Here is a 21,939-nt window from a genome sequence, read left to right on the forward strand (position 1 = left end):
AGGTTTCTCCTGGGAGTCAGTGCCTTTACCTGCAGCTTATCCCAGCCAGGGAACAGGGAGAGGCCCTGTGTCTGCTGGGCAACTGCCACGGGGCTTCCAGGGCAGAGTTAGCAGCCAGGGAAGCCAGGGAGAACAATCCCACAGGAAGCCTTTGGCTCTGCTGTGGGATTGCTGGGAATTCTCAAAGGTGTGTGCGCCAGCACAGTCCCTGCAGACCAGGAGAAGCAGCACAGAGGCAGATCCCTTCCACCTCCTCCTGTAGGTAATTCCAGAGCTCTCCTGAAGGCCCCGAATCACCTGCCACCTCCTCTTTGGTTCAGGGAAAGGGATGAGCTATTTCCAGGGATGATTCATGCGGAGGACTCCAACCCTTCCTCCCACCTTCCCCTTCTCCATTGATGACAGCGGGCCTGGAGTGGGTGGGCTCCTATTTTGGGGTCTAAAGTGAGCCTGGATGGATCCAGGCTGGCAGGAGGCTCGGCTGTTACTACACCAGGGGAAGTCAGCCCTGCTCAGGCAGGAAGCTCCTGTCCAGCAGGAATGCTGGGGTACTCCAACTGCCTTCCTGTTGCCTGCTTTTTCCTCCGTGGATCCAGCATTTATCACTTATTATCATCAGGTTTTTTCCCCTTGAGGCTTAGGGAATGTTTGGTGGAGAGTCTGAAGGGTGCTCCTCTTGCTTTCTGACACATCTGGGGCTACCCCAGGATGCAGAGGGTATCCCACCACACACCTTGCAGTCCACTCACCTGCATCTTGTCCATGCTGGATGGTTTCTTCTGAGAGCTCTTCCCAGCAATGGCAAATTCCAGCCCCCTCACTGGCAGCAGCTTCAGATCTCCATCTGGATTTTGGCCCTGTCCCAATGGGCACCTCAATGCCAGGACACTTCCTGCAGTCTGACAGGAGCATTTGTTTGCTGGTGTTCGTTTGAGCCTTCATTCCATCCTTTTCTGGCAGCCCGATTAATTCATCTCCACATCGGGGCTCTGATTTATTAACTGTACTCCCTGCAGATATCAGCAGATATTTATCAAACCTCTTGCTCTCACAACTCATTTCTTAGACAAACACTGGGGTGTTTTGCTGCTTGTTTGCTAATGGTCAGTCTGGGTGTCTGCACCATCCCAAATCCTGTCGAGACTTAATGGATCTGCTTTCACTTTGCCACTGAAGAGCAAGTGTCAGGCCTTGGGTTCCTCTGCCAGCTTCCACAGCTGGAATAGAACATGCTCCCCTCCTCCTTTATATTTGCAAGGATTAAAAAAAAAATAATACAGAATATCCAGGGAAAAGGGGGGATTCTGCACAGCCTCACTACTGCTTTACCTTTCTGTGAAACCTCTTAAAGCTTTACCAGGATGGAAAAACCCAGGGCACAGAGCAAATACTTTCCACATCCACAACAGCCTCAGCCTGGTTTTGCCATCCAGGATCAATGGATGTGCTCCTGGATGCACATCCATTAATTAACCCTGTTAATGTGGAGTTCTTGAGGCAGGAAAACACAGTGACATCCTTCTCCAGGCTCTTCCATCCAAATTCAGTGTGTGCTGCAGAGATCAGTCACACCAGCATCTCCTGTCTCAGGGGTGAATAAGAAAAGGGCACACTGTGCAATCGTGTCTGTCCAACCTTTTCTCCCAGTTCTCTTTGTCTAAAGCAGTTGATACATAACAAATGTCTGCTCAGGGCACTTAGGATTTTGTTGGCGTAGAAATCAACCGCTGTAGGAATTAATTGAGTGGTAAAATAATAGAAATTATTAACAGGTGAAATATTCTCAAGCAGTTTAATTCCTCATTATTAATTCAGCATGTAGCATCACGTAGAGCCCTGTGGTGGGAGTGGAGCTGGAAGGGTATGGAAGAGCATTATTCCTGAGGCTTGCTGGGAGATTTAATGGCTGTTTCACCTGAGTGCAGACAGCTCTCCCTGCTTAAATTCCCCCCTTGCCCAGGAGATTCAGGGTCTGTGGGAGGGATCAGGCAACATGACAGCACCTTCTCATTCAGGAGCAAAGCTCATTCCTGGTAACTGGAACGCATTTCCCAACCCCCCATCCTGCTCTGTCCCTTCACCCCAGCACACCTCTGGCAAACTGCTGCCTCCCACGTCCTGCAGCTGTGTCCATTCAGAGGTTATTCCCCATTTTTTTCCCCTATGATCCAGCAGGAAGGAGGGCTAATGAAACCCAGCTTCTTGGAAAGATCTGTCCTTAATTTTCCCTTCTGCAGGTTTAGTGACTTTGCAGTTCTCTGGTCGCATTTTCCAAGTACCTGTTGGGAGCATGGCAGGACTGGCCAGTACCACAACAATCCCTCACTGTGGGGCTGGAATTCCCACGGCAGGGATTGGATGTGTGCTGTGGCCCTTCGCCTTGATGGAAATCATTCTCCTGAGCTGTCCTCTATCATCATTTCATCATCTTTGTGCTGGTTCATTGTGTCTGGCAGCAGCCAGCACCCCCTCACTGTCAGGCACTGTATGAAAAATCTCTTCATGCTCACAAAATTCAGGCACAACGACTTCCATCCTTCTTCCTCAGACGGTGCCTCCGGCTGGTGCTTCCAACAAACCCTCTCTGTCAGTGAAGGCAAAGCAATTAAGATCCCAAAAGGCTAATTTCATTAGGGTTAACTTGTGCCCCAGGGCCTCTGCCAGAGGTGATGGGGTTTGGTGGGTGATGAAACAATGATCCCTGTGTTAGCCTGGGGTGAGCAGCCAGGGAAGGATGAAGACAGTGGAGCAGCAGGTGTCTGGGTGAAACATCAGCAAGGGCTGGCTGTGTGGACACAAGCATTCCAGAATTTGGGGTTGAGCTAACGCGCTGGGTGATGCCAATGCCGTGGCTGAGCTTGTAGTAATGCCAGTGTAGCCTTATACTGATGGATCACAGAATCCCAGAATCGTTTAGGCTGGAAAAGACCTCCAAGGTCTTCGAATCAATCTGTGACAGATCCCCACCTTGTCATCTGGACCTGCCACTCCGGTTCAGTCGCACCTTGAGCACCTCAAGAGATGGGGACTCCACAGCCAACACTGCACCCTCCTGGTACCTGTGGGTGAAACAGGGGTGACAGTGCCACCCCAGCAGGGCCACATGAGGTCACTGAGCAGGGTCTGGAGTAGGTGCTGCAGGTGCTCCAACAGCATTCCAACTTACCCATCGGCAGCATTCCAACTTACCCGCCGGCACCGACGGACGCCGTTCGTGTCTGTCGCCGGGTGCTGGTTGAGCTTAGCCCAGTGTGGGTCCCGCCCGTGCCCCGGGCCCCCTCTGAGGTGGTTCTCCCCCGCAGGGCCGCGGCCCAGGGCCTGTCCCTGAGCCTGATGGAGCGGCTGGCGCGGCACTACGGGGAGCGGGCGGTGCGGATGCTGACGGTGCAGTACCGCATGCACCGGCTCATCATGGACTGGGCCTCCTCGGAGCTCTACGGCCCGGCTCAGCGCCCACCCCTCCGTGGCACAGCACCTGCTCAGGTGGGTCGCCTGCTCTCTGCTGGCACCTGAGCTGAGGTGTCCTCCTCATCCCGGTTTGCCCCTTCCCGGGGGGTTTTCTGTTCCTGCTGTCCCCTTGGTGGCGTTTGGTCCTTCGGTGTGCTGAGGGAACGGTAATTGAGGGAGGTTTGTCCTTTTTCACTGCCCGACCAGGAGTCAGGCAGAGTTATCTTGTGTGTGTGTCCTCCTTTGGTATGGGAGCGTGGAATCCCAGAATGGTTTGGGTGGGAAGGGACCTTAAACACCATCCAGTTTCCATGGGCCCACCTTCCACTAGCCCAGGTTGCTCCAAGCCTTGTCCAGCCTGGCCTGAAACACTCCCAGGGATGGGGCAGCCACAGCCCCTCTGGATACTGCAGAGCATTGTTACCTGTCCCTTTCCCAAACCCCTTGTGCAGGGACCTGCCAGGTGTCTCCTCCACGGAAGAGACCACCATTGCCTTGCTGCTCATCGACACCGCTGGCTGTGGCCTGTTTGAGCTGGAAGAGGAGGATGAACAGTCCAAGGGGAATCCAGGTACTGTCGCTCGGAAAATGCTGTTGCCCAGAATGGATGGTCTGAGGTGCTTGGCCCTCCACATCCCAGAGGTGTCCCCCTTGGGGAAGGTGGGGATCCAGGGAGCCTTGCTCAGCTGAGGGATCATCCCCCTCCATAAATCCTCAGGCTCAAAGAACTCTGAGCTGGAGCAGAGTGGCCATGGGGCCGTGGTGACAATGTCCAGCGTGGGGGTGGCCAGCCCATGTCCCCTTGCAGGGACATTCCTCCATGCTGAGGACTAGGACAGGGTGGAGGATCCCTGTGGCGGGTGCTTTACACCATGGAAGGGCAAACAGCAGCAGGCAGAGCACAAACCTGTGTTGGGAAGACTGTGGGCAGGGCTCGGAATTCCTTCCCAGTCCTCTGCTCCTTCCATGAAATCCTGTCTGGCTCTTCTCCGGGGATTTTCCTAAGACATCAGGTTCCTTCTGCTTTTCACCTTAAAAAAATAGGTTTCATTATGGAGCTTGAGCATAAAGTCAGGCTGGAAAATACAAGGACAGTTTTTACCAGTTTAAATATCTTTTACCCCACCAGCATTTTAGTGCCTCATTTTTCCATGCACCATTCCCAGGGCCCCACTGAACAGTAACAGGCTCTTGTCCCCTCACAGAGAGCCCAAAAGCCTTGTCTGAGAGAACTCAGGGATTTGGAGCAGGGGATCAGAAGCACAGCTCCCCAGATTTGGGAGGCAGCCTCTTGGCACAGCTCACTGCAGTCTTGATGTTTATTGCTGTGTTTTGCTGCAAAGCAGAAGTCCAGCCAGTGAACCAGGGAAATAATTCACATTTGATTTAACTTGTCCCTTTAGATCCCTCTGAACCAGGCACTGGTTTGTGGCAGCCTTTCCTGCTGTTTTGGCAGAGCTCTGGGCTGGACCAGGGTGTCCTGAGCCTCTTCTGCTGTTTTAGGGACTGAGCAGGGTCTCCCTGAGCCTTTCCAGCTGTTTAAGGGGAGGGAGCGAGGTCTCTCTGAGTTTTTCCTGCTGTTTTATGGAAGCTGGGCACGTTTCTCTGGCCTCTGGTCCCCCTGTCACACTCTGTTTCTGCCCCAGGGGAGGTCCAGCTGGCCGGGCTGCACGTCCAGGCCTTGGTGGACGCTGGTGTGAAGGCCAAGGACATCGCTGTGGTGGCTCCCTACAACCTCCAGGTGAGCTGTCCCTCTCCTGGCATTCCCCCTCTCCCTGCACACGGAGCACCACAATGTCCCAGAGACTGGCAGAGCCGAATTTAATCAGCATTTGGGGCCAACTCCTCCACATTTGAGCAGCTCGAGGCCGTGGGGGGAGGAGATGTTAGTTAGATGCACCATTCCCACCCTCAGGAATCATCACCTGACCTCCAGGAGGTGCAAGCAATTTTGGGAGGAAGGGATTTCCCCCAAATTGTGCCCTTTTAACCCTTTTCACCTCTGTCTTTCCTTTAAAAGCTACCTGTGGCCTGTTTTCCAGGTGGACATGCTACGAGAGCACCTTTGTCACAGCCACCCCGAGCTGGAAATCAAATCAGTTGATGGTTTCCAAGGAAGAGAGAAGGAGGCAGTGATCCTGTCCTTTGTCAGATCCAACAGGAAAGGTAAGAGCTCGCTGCTGGAGCGTGGTTCCGTGGGGAATGGGAAGGAAACGGGAAGGAAGCACTGTGGTTTAATTGCGGTGCTCTAGGACTTGGCTCTGAATGGAATTACTGGCAAAATGCTTCCTTTTCAGCCTTTTTTGTTTAATTAATGAATATATTTGCTGTCAGGGTTGCAGAGGAGGCTCCCATGGTACAGCAGGTTCAAGGGGGCCGGGACTGCTCAGTTTGGAGGTTTCCTGGCTCTTGAGGCCTCAGAAATGATTGAATGAAGCAATAAGAATGATGATGATAGTAATGATAATAATAATACTAATAATAACATCACATCCCATTAGCCCCACATTTACTGGAGTTGGGGGGTAATTTATTGGGTTTGGAGCCAATTCTGGGTCAGTTCCCTGCAGGAAGCAAACAGGAGCTGGCATCCCAAGTCAGGCACGGAAAATGCAGCTTTTGGGAGCAAAATCTAGAGCGGAAAATCAAGTTCTTTCCTATCAGCAGCTTCAGAGAAAGTTAATAGCTGGGAAAAAGCTGCTGCCCTGGGGGCACGAGGCTCCTGTGGGGGAGTGGAAGGATTTTGTGGAGCGCTCCAGGACCCCTCTGTCCCGTGCAGGGATCACTGCCCTTTCCAAAGCCGCAGGAGACACAGCCCTGCTGCCCTGCCTGTGCTGCTGAAGGTGAAATGCTGAGTGCTGATGGCAGGAAGGGGGGGGGGGAAAGGAGGGAAAGTATGCACGGAAGGAGGAGGTACCTTTTTTTCCAAGCCTAGAGGAAGAAAAGCAGTGTTGTGGGGAGAATGGAGGTGGGGACAGCACTAAGAATAGTCCTTATCCAGGAGTGACTCACCCCTGTGCTGGTGGGAGCTGGTGTCCCAGGAAGGTGGGTGTCCTCAGCCCCTTTCCCTGCACAGGGAGCAGCCAGAGCTCAGAAGTGGGGCAGGAATTGCCTTCCTGGGGGCACAGGGAGGCTTTTCCTGCATGGGGTACAAGAGATGATATTGGTGCTCTCTGAGTCCCTTGGGAGAAATCCGTAACCTCTTGCAGCTGCGTTTCTCCACTCAGAGCAGGCCAGGGACCTGGACCTGTCCCTCTGCCACCATTCCTGATCCAGCAGGAAACCTTTTTCTTCTTTTCAAAGGAAATTGTTCCCTGTGAGGGTGCTGAGGCCCTGGCACAGGTTGCCCAGAGAAGCTGTGGCTGCCCCATCCCTGGGAATGTCCAAGGCCAGGTTGGACAGGTCTTGGAGCAACCTGGGCCAGTGGAAGGTGTCCCTGCCCATGGCCAGGGGTGGGACTGGATGGTGTTTAATGTCCCTCCCAACCCAAACCATTCCAGGATTCTCTAATTCCCAGATCAAAGGAGTTGGACTTGCCCCTCTAGCCAGGCTAAACCACATCAGAGGAGCTGGGAATGGTTCTCCGAGCTGCAGAGCCCGGAGAGGGGCTCACCCTCATCCCATCCCTCAAAGGCAGCACAAATTAGGCTGCTGAGGCATGGCAGGAGCAGAGCCAGGCTGGACACAGCTCCGGTGGAGGCATTAATCTCTTCCCAACTGGCCTCCTCTCTATTCCCTGGAGCTGGAAGCTCGGCAGCCGCCCACGCTCGCTGGCTGATCCTCCCTGAGTCATCCCAGCACTGCTGCTCTGTGAGAAGAGGAGAACCTCCCCGAGCTCCTAAATGGCTGTTCCTCTAGACCCTCCAAGGACAAGGGAGCTCTGTAGGACAGGGGGAGGTTCTTTACCTGCAGTTCCTCCTCTGTCGCAAGGTGAGCCTTTTCCACGCTGCTCCAGCGTTGCGTTCGCTCCCAGATCCAACCTGGTCTCGTGTTGTGGGCCAGCCAGGGAAATATTTCTCCTCTCCACGTGCCTTCCATCCTCTTCCCTATCCCAGGAGCTCAGTGTGGAGCCCTGGCTCTGGCTGTGGGTGGCGAAACACAGGTAGAAAGAGGAATGGGATGGTGTGAGCGGGGACTCCGTAAACGCCGACTCCCACCCTTCCGCCAAGCAACCCTCGGGTCACTGGGACCGGCCCCTCGCCTGGATCCCTCCCTCCCACGGCCCTTCCTGTCCCTCTCCCAGGTGAGGTGGGTTTCCTGGCGGAGGAGCGGCGGATCAACGTGGCGGTGACGCGGGCGCGGCGCCACGTGGCCGTGGTGTGTGACAGCCACACCGGTGGGCACCAGCCCTTTCCTGCGCCGCTCCTGGACCACTTCCTCCCGGCACGGCCACGTCCGCTCCGCTTCGAGTACCGGATGACCTCGTGCCCCAAAACTACTCCGGGAAGGCCGGGGCGAGCAGCACAGGGCCCGAAACCGGCCCGCGGCGTCCGGCCCCAAACCGCAGCTGGCTCCGGGCAGGAAGCAAAAGGCGGGAGCAGCAGCCGGAGCAGGGAGCCAGAAACAGGGAGCACGTTCCTCCCGGAACACCACCGGAGCTGGGAGAGAGGACTCGGGGACAAAGGATGCTGGGGACAGGTTCAGGGCCGCGCTGGTGGCGTTCCTGGCGAGCGGCGAGGTGCAGCTGGATTTCCCGCCGTCCCTGAATTCCCACGACCGGATGCTGGTTCACCTGCTGGCAGAGGAATACGGGCTGCAGCACCTGAGCTCCGGGGAGGGCCGGGACAGGTACATCAGTGTCCGTAAGAGAGACCCCGTGGAGCCCCCCGAGCTGCCCCCTGAGCCCCCACAGCCCCTTCCAGAGCCTGAGCATCCCAGCGGGAGCACCCCTGTCCCTGCGGAGCCGGGGGGGAACAGCAAGGGCTCAGGGAAGGTGGACCTGAAATCCCTGCACCTGGAGAGAGTCCAGAGGGAGAAAGCCAGACGGGAGGAGGCAGCCAGGAAGGTGCGGGAACCCGGCACCAGCAGCAGGAAAAAGGACAAAAGCGAAGCCAAAGGTAGGTCAGGCTTTTCATAACCAGCACAATTAATGCTCTTCCTTGAGTGAATCTTAATCCCTGTGGGTTTGCTCCAGACCTTGGGATTTGCCTATGTGCATGAAGCATGTGGCTCTTGAAAAGCTCCCCGGTTCTTGTCAGAGGGGTGGGAACTGGCAGGAATGTGCATCAGTTGGCTACAGCAGCTGGGGAGAGGGCTTTGGGTACCTGGAGGCACATTCCTTAAGTCAGAAGAAAAACACTGGGGACCCTTTCCCAGGAAGGAGCCTCAGGGGTTCCATGGGAGACTCCCAAATGCAGAGAGAAGAGCTAAGAGGGCCCACACTGAAGGAAGCAGAGGCAGCCCAGGCTGTGGCTGTAGGTGGGTGGGTTTGTTGCCAGTCCCCATTCCAGGTGTCTGCTCACCTTTCCCAGGAAAGCCAGCGGTCGGGAGCGGAGCAGGAGAAGATTTTGACGCTCTGATCTCTGCGGCCATGGAGGCTGACAGGACCTGTGCCTTCCCTCGCTGCAAAGCCTCTGTCACAACCCTGGGCCAGCTCTGCCACCACTGCCACCGGTGCTACTGCCTCAGCCACCACATCCCTGAGGTACAGCAGGGCGGGCTTAACCTGGGAATGTTCCCTGGGGAGCTCCCTGGGCAGGGTTTCCTTGCAGGGGGTTTCAGCAGGGCCCTCCCTGTCACAGTCTGTGCTGAGCTGCAGGTACACAGGGCTGCCAGGTGCCACACCTGGGCTCTGCCCACCCCTTCCCAAGAGCTTTTCCTTCTTTTCCTCTCACTTTGCCCTTCTTTGGCATTTTCTGGCATTTATACCCTCAGGCCATCGAGGCAGGGAGGAGAAATGGAGAGGCACAAGCTTAAGGCAGTGACTCAAGGGAGCTTAGACTCGATTCCCAGCCCTTTGCAGATTCCCTCTGCATCCTGGGGGCAATTTCCAGCCCTTTGCAGATTCCCTCTGCACCCCAGGGGTGATTTCCAGCCCTTTCCAGATTCCCTCTGCACCCCAGGGGTGATTTCCAGCCCTTTCCAGATTCCCTCTGCATCCTGGGGACAGGTCCCCAGCACGGAGAAGTGCTGCCTGGTCAGCAATTCAGAATTCCCAGTGCCCCTGACCCTCCTCCCACAGCTCCCAGGTGCAGTTCCCTGCCCTGTGGAGCCTCCCGGAGCTCAGCAGCCCTATAAATCCTTGGCACAGCTTTTCCCCCTGTCAGGAGCTATCTGTTTCCATGGCAAAGAATAGCTGTATTTATGGTCACTCACCATCCGGGGGATGTGAATTTATATCCTGCAGAATCGCCTCTCCCTGCTGAATTGTAAGGAGCCTCCAACGAGGAACAGTTGTAGAGATTCAAACCCCTGTTGGACAGTTTTCCTTGCTTTTTAAAGCCCATCCCTTTTCCCAGACGTTATCAGGCTTCGATGTGGAATAGCCCCGGGGCTTTTGCCATACCTGGCCCGGGGGCTGGCACATACCTGGAGTCATCCCAGTGGGATTAAGTCCCTGTGTGTGGAGGGTCCCTGTTGGAAAGAGCTCATGGCCCCCCTGGATGCCCCCAGCTGCTGATCCCCTCCCTAGGGAAGCTCCAGCCCCCTTTAACAGGATCTGGGTGGGTCTGTCAGCTGTGGTGGCTCCAAAATCCCGATCCTGGCAAGGACACCTGGGTTTGGCTGTTCCCGGCCGTGGACGACCTGCTCCAGCCCCACTGATGGGAACGGGGAGGTTTGTCACGGCTCTCTGGGACCCCAGTTCGTGGAAACATAAACGACTTCGGGATGGACCAGGAGAAGGGGTCAGATTTTAGGATCTCACCTGTGGGAGATGATTCTGGTGTTGGATTTGGCTCCACACCCCTCGGACACGGCCAGGGCTGGAGCACAGGCTGGGCTGGGAGAGCTTTGCTTGCACAGAACGAGCTTTATGAAGGTTTTTTAATTCCACTGCAGGAGACAGATCAAATTACATGAGAGGAGCAGATCCGTGGCTAAAAAGGTCTCTTATTCCCCAAATTACTTTTCCCAGTTCACTGGAAAGGAAGTGGAAGGAGCCACTTGAAACATCCCAAAGGATGATTTACTTGCCTGGGCAGAGTCCAGTAGCAGAAAAATCACCTTGATATTTCGTGAGAGGAGCTATAAATGATGGTTTAACAAAATATATAATAATACATAAGAATAAGTAATAATATTAAGCATCAATTTATTATTAAGAATAAATAATGATAATGAATAGTAAACAAAAATAAAAATTAATATATAATAGTATAATCAGAAGGAGCCACTTGAATCATCCCAAAGGATGATTTGCCAGCTGTGCAGTCCAGGAGGAGAAGAATCTCCTTTATATTTTGTTCTAAAGCATAAATGAGGGTTTAATAAAATACATACTAATAAGAAATCATTTATTAATAATAATAAAAGGTGAATTATAATTAACAATAAATAATGATTATAATATCTGATAAATCTATAAATTTATATAATTTTTAAAATAACAATAAAATATAAATATTAATAAAATGAAAATTAAATTAAAAACTAAAATAAAACAAATCTATGTGTATATATCGTATTATATATAATATATAATTATATATAATGTAATAATAATAGATAACAGTAAATATAGATAATAAACAATAATTAAAAATAAATGAGAATGTAAATCATGGTTACTAATGATAGGAGATGGTTTTAGGAGGATGAGAAGGTGGAAGAGGAATTCCACGCTCCGGGAATGAACCCCCCTGGTTCCCAGGTGGGTGATCCCTGCCCTGCTTCCCAGCTGGTGTCCGTTCTCCCCCTGCAGGTCCACGGCTGTGGGGACAAGGCCAAGGCCCAGGCACGGCAGCGGATCAGCAGGGAAGGGGTCCTGTATCCCGGGAGTGGCTCCAAGGACAAATCCCTGGACCCAGCCAAGCGAGCCCACCTCCAGCGGCGCCTGGACAAGAAGCTCAGCGAGCTGACGAGCCAGAGGAAGGGCAGAAAGAAAGACAAGGAGAAATGATGGACCTGAATCCCACTTTTTTAACCTCAGAGCCGCTGCTCAGCCCTCCCAGGCCAGAGCTGCTGAGCCCTGGGGGAGTGGGGGGCTCAATTTTGGGGGGGACACAGCCTGGAGCCAGGGGCTGGGGAGGGAGAGGTGCTGTATTGTCCTGGTTATCTGTATGGACACGGTGATGGATGTTCACAGAGGCTGGAGCTCACGGTTACAACAGGCATTAAACACCCAAAGCAATGAGCTGTCACTGTCACGTCAATCCCTGAGGCAGCAAAAGATGGATGTCTGGGAGCAGGAACGTGGGAGGCACCAGAAACCCCGGGTGACCCTCTGCTCCAGGGAGGGTGACTAAGGAAATGGATGCCAGCCCAGCAATCCTCTGGCACTGCTTGGAGTGACCCGGCGTGTCCACACCACAGCCAGCACAGCCCAAACCCCTCGGGGCTGTCCCAGCCCCTCACACCCAGGAGAGGGGCTTGGCAGAGGGCTCAGCCCCGCTCCAGGCTTGCATTGGGATGGGCATGGGGAGCTCCTGGGACACCAATGTGCACTGGGAACCTCACAGCAGCAAAGGCAGTGCAGCCCTCCCAGGCAGGAGGGAGCCTCGTGTCCCTCCCAGGCCTTCTCCCAATCCTGTACCCCCAAACTAATCCATCTCTCACGTTGCTTCCTGCCAGTTGATCCCCATTTCCAAAGCCTCTTTCCATCCCCACACAGCCCCTGCCCTATCCCCTCTCCTTGCTGGCTCCAGTCCCACTTGCAGGGTCCACCCGTCCCCCCCAAAAATAGCTCCAGCAGCGTTTTTTTGCCCTCAGGATGAAGGAAAAGGTGCTGAGGTGCCTTGAAAGAGGAATGTCCAGAGAGGGGCACAATAAACAGCCCCAAACCACATGTTCCCCATCATTTTGGGGCTGAACATCACTGATGTTGCCCGGGGTGATTCCAGAACCTGTGGAAGTCACTCACCTCATCCCGAGCAAGGCTCAGCGCTTGGCAGGAGCTGCAGGACAGCCAAGGATCTCTGTGTCTGTCTCTTCCCAAAAGCTGGCTGCGGTAGCTAATAAGAAAATTTTCCCCCCAAACCTCGGGGCCTGTGAGTACTGGCTGTGAACAACTTCCCAAAAAAAACCTTCCTCAGTCCTTCAGAAAAGCTCATCCTTCCAGCCCCTCCATCCTTGGCTCGTGCCTCGGTGCCTGGGGCCGGCCGTGCGTCAGCCACGGAGCGATGGCACCAACCCACCTGGCAGCAGATGGGACAGGGGGGCTCCTGGAGGGGAAGGTGGGGAGGAGGAGGAGATGGAGGAGGAGAGGGAAATCTGGGCATCAGTGAGCAGAGACGGGCACGTATGGGAAAGGAGCCAGAGCAGAGGGGCGTGATGGAACAGGGACATCACAGCCCTGTCCCAAAGCAAAGGTCAGGCAGGACAGACGAGAAGGGTCACCAGCTCATGGGATAACTCACCTCGGAGTCACCTTTAATGGGGGGAAAACGGCTAAATGGCTCATTCCCACTTTTTTCCCCCCAGGCAGCCACATCCCAGTGTGTGCTCGCCCCGCGGCGCTGCTTTCCTGGCACACGGCCCCCAGATTTCCCAGCCTGGCTCCCCACCAGCATCCTGCAGGCAGGGAAAAGCCGAGGCTCCAGGCAAAGGGGAATGTGGCCCCAGAGCATCCCCTGCCACGAGGGGCTCCTCTGCCTGTCACCCTCGAAACCTTGGAAACCAAGTCCAGCCCCCTCCTTGCAGCCAGCGGAGACGGGCAGGGATTTACTGCGTGGGAAAACAGACGGAAGGAGAAGCCATATGTAATAACAACTGCTTTTTCTGCTCTTATTGCTCCCTTTCTCCGTTCTCACTGGAAACATTCTGTCCCCAGCACGACACACCGAAATCCCTCTTAAAAATCCCCCCAGGATCACCACTCTCGCCGAGAGGAGCCACGCCGTGCTGGCATTTATCACCCCCCTCAAAAAAACCCACATTCCAAAGGAACCCCCCCTCTCCCGTGCAGCCTTAGGGTCCGTGCTTGAGGATTCCACCGATTTTGAGGCCGCTGGGATGCTCAGCCCAGCCGTCTGGGGAGGTTCTGGCTGGTTTTGGTCCATCTGGGCTCCTTGCCAGTGGGTCTGTCCGTCAGTCCCCACATGTGGGGGACCCAGGAGGGCAGAGATGAAGCCACAGAGTCGCTCCATCCATCCTCGGGGTGTTTTAGGCAGGAGCTGCCCCTCTGAGGTGCCGGCAGCTCGGCCTTTGGGGTGTCACAGAGTCCTGCTCAGCCCCTGCTCGGCAGCTCCTGGCCCCACGGTGCCCGGCAGAGCCGGCGTCGGGGTGCAGCCCCCCCAGGAGCCCCCCTAATTCCTGCGGAGTGGGTGCCACATGGACACGGGCTTCCTCAGCGTGGCCAGCATCTGGTTCCAGTGCGTGGTGCCCATCCCGCTGGCGGTGGGGCCGATGAGCACGTGGCCCGTGTTGTCACCGCGTCCGTCCTCGCCGCTCTCGGCCACCGTCACGCGCAGGGACAGCTCCTGGGGGGCACGGGCGTGTCACCACACGCCGGCCCCCAGCCTGGACACGTATCCCTGTGCTCTTCCCAGGTGCACACACACACACACACACATAGTGCCAGACCGTCCATACTTCCTCCACCCCATAAATTCACCCCCAAAACAGCTGTACCCCACATACAGCCCTCTGTGCCCCCACCCTCTTCAAACCCACTCCCTGCACTTGAAACCTCCCCCAAATCCCCCCATGCCACTATATATACACACCCTCTTATACCCCCATACTTACACATCCTCCTATTTTTCCCCACATCCCGTAAATCCAGATATGCCCCTGTCCACATACACAACCACCCCCCCATACATATGCACACCTTATATCCCAGCCCACACATCTACATCCCCCCACAAGAGTCCCCCACACGCATCCCCCCCACCAACCACTTCCACACATCCTCATCCCCTCCAAACAGTCCCCCCACCAATCCCCCGAAAGTCACCCACACCCACATACCCCTAAAAGCCCCTCCCCATGTCTCCTCCATGCCCTGCCCCACTCATGCACCCCCAAACCATCCCTGCACACCCCTGGCCCCCACAGCTCCCAGGATCCCCCCAGAACCCCTCATCCTCCTGGAACTCCCCACTGGAGGATTTGGGCAGCTCAAGGAGCGGTGGGATGTGCCCCAAGCTGGGCCAGACCTGGAGCACGATGGCCGGCACGGAGAAGATCATGGCCTCGTTGAACACGGGGTTGGTGTCCCCCCTCTTCACCGCCGTCTTCTTCTTGCTGATCTTCCTCCCGTCCTGCAGCAGGTACACCTTGACGAAGGGATCTGCTCGAGAGGTGGGGGAGAGACCCCAGGGTCAGTCACACGTGTCCCCAGGGTCGTGGAGAAAGAGGGGGGACCCTCTCTAGTGGCCCTTCCTCAGCGGGAGCCGCTCCAGTAAAGATCTGTGTGGTCAGTGGCACAAACCAGGGCAAACCTCAGCCCACCACAAGCCCCCCGTGCCCGCCCGGCCCCCCCCAGCCCGCTCACCTGCGGTCACCTTGCCGTTGGTCCACACGAGGTTCTTGGCCTTGACCACCACCACCGTGAGCCGCTCGGCCGTGGGCAGGTAGCTCAGGGAGAGCAGGATCTCCCCCACCGTGTCCACGGGCTGCGGGACACAACGCCCCGTCACCCACCGACCCCTGGGAGCCCCCCCCCGAGACCCAAGGAGGGAGACGGGGCACCCCCCCGGCCCCGCTCACCTTGCTCATGTCCTGCAGGTAGAGCCAGGCGTTGAAGGGGCGCGTGGCCAGGTCCAGGTCGGAGAGCTTGAGCTCGGCCACGCCGGTGCTGACGCTCCTCTCGTCCTCGTCGATGCCGAAGACGGAGAAGCGCAGGCTGTTCTCCTCCAGCGCCGCCGGATCCAGCGGGATGGAGAAGCGCTCGTCGAAGGCCACGGCGTAGGCGCTCCTCTGGATCTGCCACGGGAAGGAGGGATTGCCCTGGCACCCCTCGGGTTTAGGGGCCATGTCCAAGACCCACCTTGTCTCTTCTCATGGGAGCTGCGAGGAGCGCGTGGCCTCGGGGAGTGAGGGCATCCCCAAGAACAATGAAGTCAGGGAGGGCATCCCCGGCCTGATGGAGCTGGGGGGTCCCAGCCTCCACGGGGATGAGTTATTTCCCACCCCACCCCAGCAGCCACTCAGCGACTGGGGCAAAAATCAGGGCTGTGACCTGCCCCCAGCGCCTGTTAATTTTTCTAATTAAAAAAATCAAGGTTGGTCTGGTGCTCTCAGATCCATCCAGGCACCCTGAGAGCTTGGATGTGCATCTGGCTTGGCCACATCAGGCTCCAGGATTTTGCTGAGGGGGTGTAATCCCCAACCCCACTCTGAGACGGAGTTGAACCAATCCCTGCATGTGCCCAATGGGAATGGTGCCTTTTGGCTGACACCGTCCCCGTGTCACATCATTCCCTGGGAGCAGAGGCAGCAGCAGCTCCCAGGGCCCATCCTGAAGGTGTTGATCCCAAAGCTGGTTTTTTCAAACCCCTCCATAAGCACCACCAAAAGCTCTGACTGGGCCTTCATCTGTGGCCTGGGGACAGCTGAGGACAGAGTGCTGGTGAATTATAAATAATGATGCTAAATAATAAATACCTCCAGAGCAAAAGCGAAGAGCCTAAGATCTGGATGGAAAAATGGTCTAAAAGGGCACTGTGGAAATATTTTGGAGGCAGCAGAGGGTGTGTGTGGATGAAGCGGCACCTCATCCCCCACAGAGGAGTTTCTTTGGTGGGATGAAGACTCCAAATAAATATCTCGATTAAATCAAACTGGCTGACCCTGAGCTCTCCAAAAAGCAGCTGCTGAAGGAAAACTGAGGCTCCTGCTTTCTGAGACCAGCTTTCGGGGCGCTTAAAAAGAGAAGTTTTGCCCCAAATCCAGCCCCGGTGGTGGACCTGACATTGCAGCCACATGGATCTTTCTGCATGGAGAGGGAAAAGCTGTGGCAAGGAGAGGGATTGCAGGGCCTCTGGGGACTCAGGGGGCAGTGGGACCATGGCAAGACACCAAGAGCACCTGCCCAAACTGCCACTGCCCCCCAAGTTTCACCCCAGGCCACTTCTTCCACCTCCCACAGCATCCCTGGCACTTGGAGCAGGGCAATTCAAGCCACCAGCCACGCTTGGAGATGACAAAGTCAACCCAAATCCCAGCCAAAGGGGAGACACTTCTGCCTCTACCAAGTCTCTGATGTGCAAACCCACCTGGGACACCCCCCAAAATCCTGTGCCAACTGCATCCAGTCCCGACGCACTGGGAGCTTCCTGCTCCCAACCCCCCGTCACTGCCCTGGGAAGCTGACATCCCCAAAATCCCATGCCAACCATATCCAGCCCTGGCATGCCTGAAGTCTCCTAATCCCAAACCTCAAACTTCCCACTGCCCCGGGAAGCTGAAACCCCCAAAATCCCGTGCTGACCGCACCCGGTCCTGATGTGTCTGGAGCTCCCTGCTCCCAAACAAACCCCCACCACTGCCCTGGGGAGTGTGCCCAAGGGATGCTGCCAGCCAAAATCCCACGCCGGGGTTCCGCGGGGGACCTGGGGGGACTCACCCGGGAGATGCCGACGATCTGCTCGGCCGGGAGGAGGCTGATCCGCATGAAGCAGGACTCGAACCGCGCGTCCTCCTTCTCCAGCAGGTCCTTGCCCTGCAGCAGCGTCACGTGCAGGGCGGCCGCCTTCCCGTCGTACTCCATGGACACCTCCACCTGCCCCACCGTGAAATCCTGCCCGAAGTTGTTCCCGATGGACGAGATGGAGTTGAGGGAGTCGGCCGAGATGGATTTCTTCAGGGGGCCGTAGTGGGCCAGGCCCAGGTCTCTGCCCATCAGCTCCAGGCTGCCCAGCTCCTGGATGCTCTCCAAGGTGTCCTCTGCCCTCAGGCTGCTCCTGCGGCTGGCAGTGCTCTGACCCGGCGTCCGCTGCGAGCCCGGGGCCAGCCCTCGCTGCCAGGGAAAGGAAACCAGTGATGCCATCCCGTCCCTCCAGCTGGGCTTCTCCGGCGCCTCTTTGGATGCCTCCCGGCCCCTGCCTGGCCCCAAGCTGCTGCGGCAGCGAGCCCGGTGCCTCCCGCAGCTCCCAGCTCCGCCGATCCCCCCAAACGCTCCCCCAGCACCGGGTCGCCGCCCGTGGCCGTTCCCGCTGGGAGCCAGGAGGTATTTTCACCCTTCCGGCATCCCACACGTTGCAAAGGGAAGGAGATCAACCCGACTTTCCCCCCTTTTACCTTGTGCCTGACGTCCGGATACGCTGCTCCGTACTTCTGCTCCAGGTACCGGTAGTCATAGTTGGGGAAGGGGGAAGGGGCCGGGTAGCTGCCGGAGCGCCAGAGCTTCCAGAGGTTGATGGCTGCGATTCCCAGCAGCGCCAAGGCGCCGGCGGCATAGAGCCCGATCTCCCACCGCGGCGGGCTGGAGGCCACTGGAGGGGACAAGGGACTCCGTGAGCTCGTCACGACCCGCGGGCTGAGCCTTCAGCCCCAGCCGCTTCCACGCCAGGAACTCGGCTCCAAGCTCCGAGGACGGGATGGGCCAAGGGGGGATAAACCACAGCTCCCACCCGGGTCAGGCAGCGGCTTTGCCAGCCAAAAAAATGACAGTCCTGGTTTGGCTTTCTCGGGAGGTGACATGCTCCTGCTTCCCAGCCCCGCTTCCCAGCGAGTGGCTTCATCACTCCCGGGGTGCCGGGGGTCCCTTCGCCAGCTGCGGCTCCGTCCCACCGACAGATGTGCCCCGTGCGCATCTGCATCGCCCTCGCTGCTGCCTGGGTCCCCACGGGCTGGGGATGCCAGGAAAATCCAGAAACAGGGGAAAAACCAAACCCAAACGCTGCTGGAAACGGGGGCAGAGCCCCCCGGGTGCTGCTGGAGCGAGCGGGGAGGGAGCGCCGGGCTCGGCAGCGATGCTCCAGCGAGCGGTTCCTGCTGCATTGCACCAGCCTCCATCACTCCCGCGCGGAACCGACACCGACTGCTCCGGGGAGCACAAAAACAGCGGGAAAAGAAAGGATTTCTCATCCCAGAGCGCTGCCGGGGAGCTCTCCGGCATCGCGGCGCGGCGCTCCCTCCTTCGGAGCCGGAAAAAGCCCAAAGCCAGGCTGAACTCCCACATCGCATCCGAGCACAGGCACAACCTGCTGCTCCCCCCAGCCCTCCTCCGGCAGGAACAGAGAAAGGATGAGCAGAAGGAACTGACTGTCTGCATCCAAAGCACCTAACCTGGATCCCGGGAGCAGCCCAGAGGGATCTCGGGGGTTAAACCTCGGGGTAGGAGCCAGGCCCTGCTTCCTCCACCTCTCCCAAAGCCCATAAGGACTCTGATTTATCCCTGCATCCCGGCTAAGGATGCTGGGGGAAGAAGTCAGAGGTTTCCTGTGCCAGAGTTCCCAGGCTCCTGCTACGACAGAGGGGCAAAACTCGAGAATAAAAATAAAATTGGCAGAATAATCCTTTACTGGCGCCTGCTTCTGAATAACTCCAGGTACAAAAATCCCAGCTGAACTGCAACCTGCTTCCTCCTCACTCCTGCCCCTTTCTGAGGGCTGAGCACTAAAACTTGGGGGCTTTAAGGGTTTTACCCATGTTTTAGTAAACAAAATCCCACAGGCGTGTGGAGCAGAGGGTTCTCCCGGTGGGAAGCAGCGAGGACCAGCCAACCCCCCCTAAAAAGACCTCGGTGTGAGCCGGGCCAGCTCTGCCCCAAACCCTCCCCGGGCTCTCTCGGGAGGACTCACCGCTGAAGCGGGATCTGCTGACGTGCCCGGTGTCCATGGCAAACGCTCCCTGCGAGCGGGACAGCCTGGAATGCGCGAGACACGGCGTCAGGGTGAAGGCGAATCGTTCAAAAATCGAACGCCTTGTGATTTTCCTGCAGTGAGCGTTCCATCACTGCTCCCCCTCCGCTGCTCCCGGCCTTGGCTCCTCTTCCAGGTGCTGAGCAAAGGCGCTGAAGCCTCTCGGCCGGCGGCAGGAGCTGGAGGAGGGATGGAAACCACTTGGGAAGAGGCAGAGCCGCTCGATTTACCTCGGGAGTGTTTAGTGGGTGACATTCCCAACCGGAATGTCCTCCCTCCTGCAGCCCTTAAAGCCCTTTGCTGCTTTTCCAGCTTAAATCTTCCTTCTCCTCCTGCAGTTTGCCAGACTCTCCCGAGGCTCTGCCCTGGCCCCAGGTGAGAGGGGCAGTCCCACTCCCCAGTTTTGGGGTTGCTGCAGGTGATGCCATTCCCCAGGAATCGGTTCCTGCGGTGGGAAAGCTCCGCCACCTTCCCCCCATGAAGGGGTTTTCCCAGTCAAGTCATACGAGAGATCCATCCTAATGGAGGGAAGCTGCTCCTCCAGGCAGATCCCAGTGAAGGCACCACGGATGCCAAAGGGGCTTTATTCAGGACAACTATTTCCTGCTGTACAAAGGGGGTTTGAGATCCCCCAAAACACCCAGCAAGCAAATCTAACAGGAACTGAGCCAGAATGCTCCCTGGCATCCGAGCCAGCAGATCACAGCCCATGGGATGCTGACATGATCCCACAGACCCCCAACCTCAGCACTGCATCTAAACCCTCTCCCCACCCCCCTCAGAGCCCCCCAGCCCCTCTCCAGAATTTCCACAGCCCCAAAGCCTACTCATGGCACAGGAGAAGGAGTTGGGTTGGCCTCAGATGGATGATCCCGCAATATTTGGGTTTCACTTTCCAGCTTCTCTCAGGTGCTCACAGCTTCAAGCACTGTGGGGTGATCAACCCTCCCCAAAACCATCCAGGCTTGGATTTTAACAGGCAAAGGTGGGGCTGTCAGTGTATTACAGAGGAAAATATGAGCTGTGCTGGCCTGGCCTGGCTGGGGACCCTCTGCAGGGACACACGGCCCATTGTTGGGCTAACAGGAGGGGGTGTGTGTCCCAAATGCAACTCAAAGGGACAGCGAGGCTGAGGTGGGGCTGGGAGACGCCCAGCTCCTCCCCAGCCTCCTCCCACCAGCACAAACCTCCCCAGGCAATCGATAAAACAGGAATAACCCGGCTGAGAACGTGCTGAACTCGTGTCACACATGGGCTGAGCTCAGCTCAAGGGATTGTCTGCTGTTTGGTGCTGAAAACTGGCATCCAAACAGGGCAACACGATGGAGATTTGCCACCTCTTTTTGTGCCCTGAAAAGCTCCCATGCCCAAGCAAGGGGCTTTGCTCCTTTCCATGTTTCCCAGTGTTTGGGGTTTTTTAATACGAAAATAGTAAAGTTTTCATGACTGACTCTTCCTGCAGGAGGACAAACCTCCTCCATCTCTTCCCAATTTCTCTTGGAAATTAAAAAGAATTTCTGATTTTCCTTGCCTTTCAGAGCTTCTCCCCTCAAACCCTCCCTCTCTAAGCAGCAAGTTAAGCAGATTTCCGAGGCATTACCTGGAAAGATACTGCGGTGCTCAGCTCTAGGACGAAATCCAGAGGTATTTTCCTGTTAGGAAGACAGCATCAACCTCTCCCGAGCGAGGAAACGGAGGTGGAAGTGCTTGGGGAAGGATTCATGGCTTTTTTTGTAAACTAAGCTCTTCCCTGGAGCGTTTCACTGAGCTGCTCTGACATCCCCCTGACCTGCTGCTCAAAATCCTGGGAAATCAAACCTGAGGGATTTGGAAGGAACTGGCACCATTCTCCCGCTGCTGGCAGCTCAGGGATAGGTGGATTTCTTACCCACAGACCTCAAGACCAGGGTGCAGAGCCCTGGTTTGGGGTAGAGAGCCCCAGAACAGGGCGCAGACTCCCAGAACAGGGTGCAGAACCCTGGTTTGGGGTGCAGAGCCCCCTCCATCCATCCTAACATCCTAATACTCAGGGCCAGGGCAGCTTTGTTTTCCTTGGGAGCTGCTGCAGACCTTGGGTTCCTTTTCCTGCTTGGAGGGGCAATAAAACAGCTCGATGAGGAGAGAGAAACAGCATCAAAGCCGTGTGTCCCCCCTGGAAAAGGGGGTCCCCCCCAACCTTCGGTACTTGTCACCCGGCTGCTGTTTTGGCACCACCACCAGCTGAGGCTGCAGGCACAGAAACCAAATTGCTGGTCCCAGAGCACCGGGACCAACCTGGGTACGACCCCTCCCCGAGCACGCTGCAGTCCCCAAATGTCCCAGTCCAGGTTCCAGCCATCTCCCTGCTCATCCATCCCTCCCTGCCGTGCCGGGTGTGCTGAGCCCGGGCTAAACTCGGCTCGCTGGTGCCACTGGTCCTGCGGCTATGCCCACCCGGGCGGGGCTCTGCCAGCCCCTTCCATCCCCCTCCTGCCCTGCCTGGCCTCCATCCGCAGGGCACAGAAGTGGGATGGAGTTCGCTCCTGGCACAGATAAAAAGACGCATCCCAAACTTGCCAAAACACAAGGATTTGGGCTCCGCGCT

General features: G+C 56.6%; 2 protein-coding genes across 3 annotated transcripts in view; one reads left to right on the forward strand and one right to left on the reverse strand.

The window, feature by feature from the left end:
* Nucleotides 1–11,573, forward strand: part of IGHMBP2 (immunoglobulin mu DNA binding protein 2) — a 29,419-nt gene extending 17,846 nt beyond the window's left edge. The window contains 10 exon segments of the mRNA XM_029965725.1: nucleotides 3,303–3,440; nucleotides 3,442–3,483; nucleotides 3,900–4,018; nucleotides 5,094–5,188; nucleotides 5,490–5,613; nucleotides 7,691–7,858; nucleotides 7,861–7,889; nucleotides 7,892–8,504; nucleotides 8,919–9,091; nucleotides 11,309–11,573. Coding sequence (XP_029821585.1) covers nucleotides 3,303–3,440; nucleotides 3,442–3,483; nucleotides 3,900–4,018; nucleotides 5,094–5,188; nucleotides 5,490–5,613; nucleotides 7,691–7,858; nucleotides 7,861–7,889; nucleotides 7,892–8,504; nucleotides 8,919–9,091; nucleotides 11,309–11,506 — 1,699 coding nt within the window. The 3' untranslated portion in view covers nucleotides 11,507–11,573.
* A 1,666-nt stretch (nucleotides 11,574–13,239) lies between these two features.
* Nucleotides 13,240–19,973, reverse strand: SYT12 (synaptotagmin 12). 2 transcript variants are annotated; one of them, XM_029965735.1, is made up of 7 exons: nucleotides 19,296–19,973; nucleotides 17,791–17,984; nucleotides 17,117–17,509; nucleotides 15,259–15,474; nucleotides 15,044–15,164; nucleotides 14,706–14,839; nucleotides 13,240–14,024 (listed from the first exon to the last, which is right to left on the reverse strand). In XM_029965735.1, exons 1-7 carry the CDS (start codon nucleotides 19,330–19,332, stop codon nucleotides 13,851–13,853), a joined length of 1,269 nt encoding a protein of 422 aa, XP_029821595.1. In that variant the 5' UTR covers nucleotides 19,333–19,973; the 3' UTR covers nucleotides 13,240–13,850. The 2 variants fall into 2 exon arrangements, 1 of the variants encoding a protein (XP_029821595.1); XR_003916438.1 differs by having other exon boundaries at nucleotides 13,919–14,024; nucleotides 15,054–15,164.
* Between the last annotated feature and the right edge of the window lie 1,966 nt (nucleotides 19,974–21,939).

Source organism: Manacus vitellinus, unplaced genomic scaffold, assembly GCF_001715985.3.
Source record: "Manacus vitellinus isolate BGI_N305 unplaced genomic scaffold, ASM171598v3 scaffold_118_pilon, whole genome shotgun sequence".
In the NCBI taxonomy this organism is placed as follows: Eukaryota; Metazoa; Chordata; class Aves; order Passeriformes; family Pipridae; genus Manacus; species Manacus vitellinus.

Coding starts and splice junctions, on each gene's coding strand:
- SYT12 (XM_029965735.1), bottom strand. CDS start 19,332: ATGGACACCGGGCACGTCAGCAGATCCCGCTTCAGCG. Junction 17,510..17,790: donor ATCCGGACGTCAGGCACAAG/GTAAAAGGGGGG, acceptor TTTCCCTGGCAG/CGAGGGCTGGCCCCGGGCTC. Junction 14,840..15,043: donor CAACGGCAAGGTGACCGCAG/GTGAGCGGGCTG, acceptor CCTCTCGAGCAG/ATCCCTTCGTCAAGGTGTAC.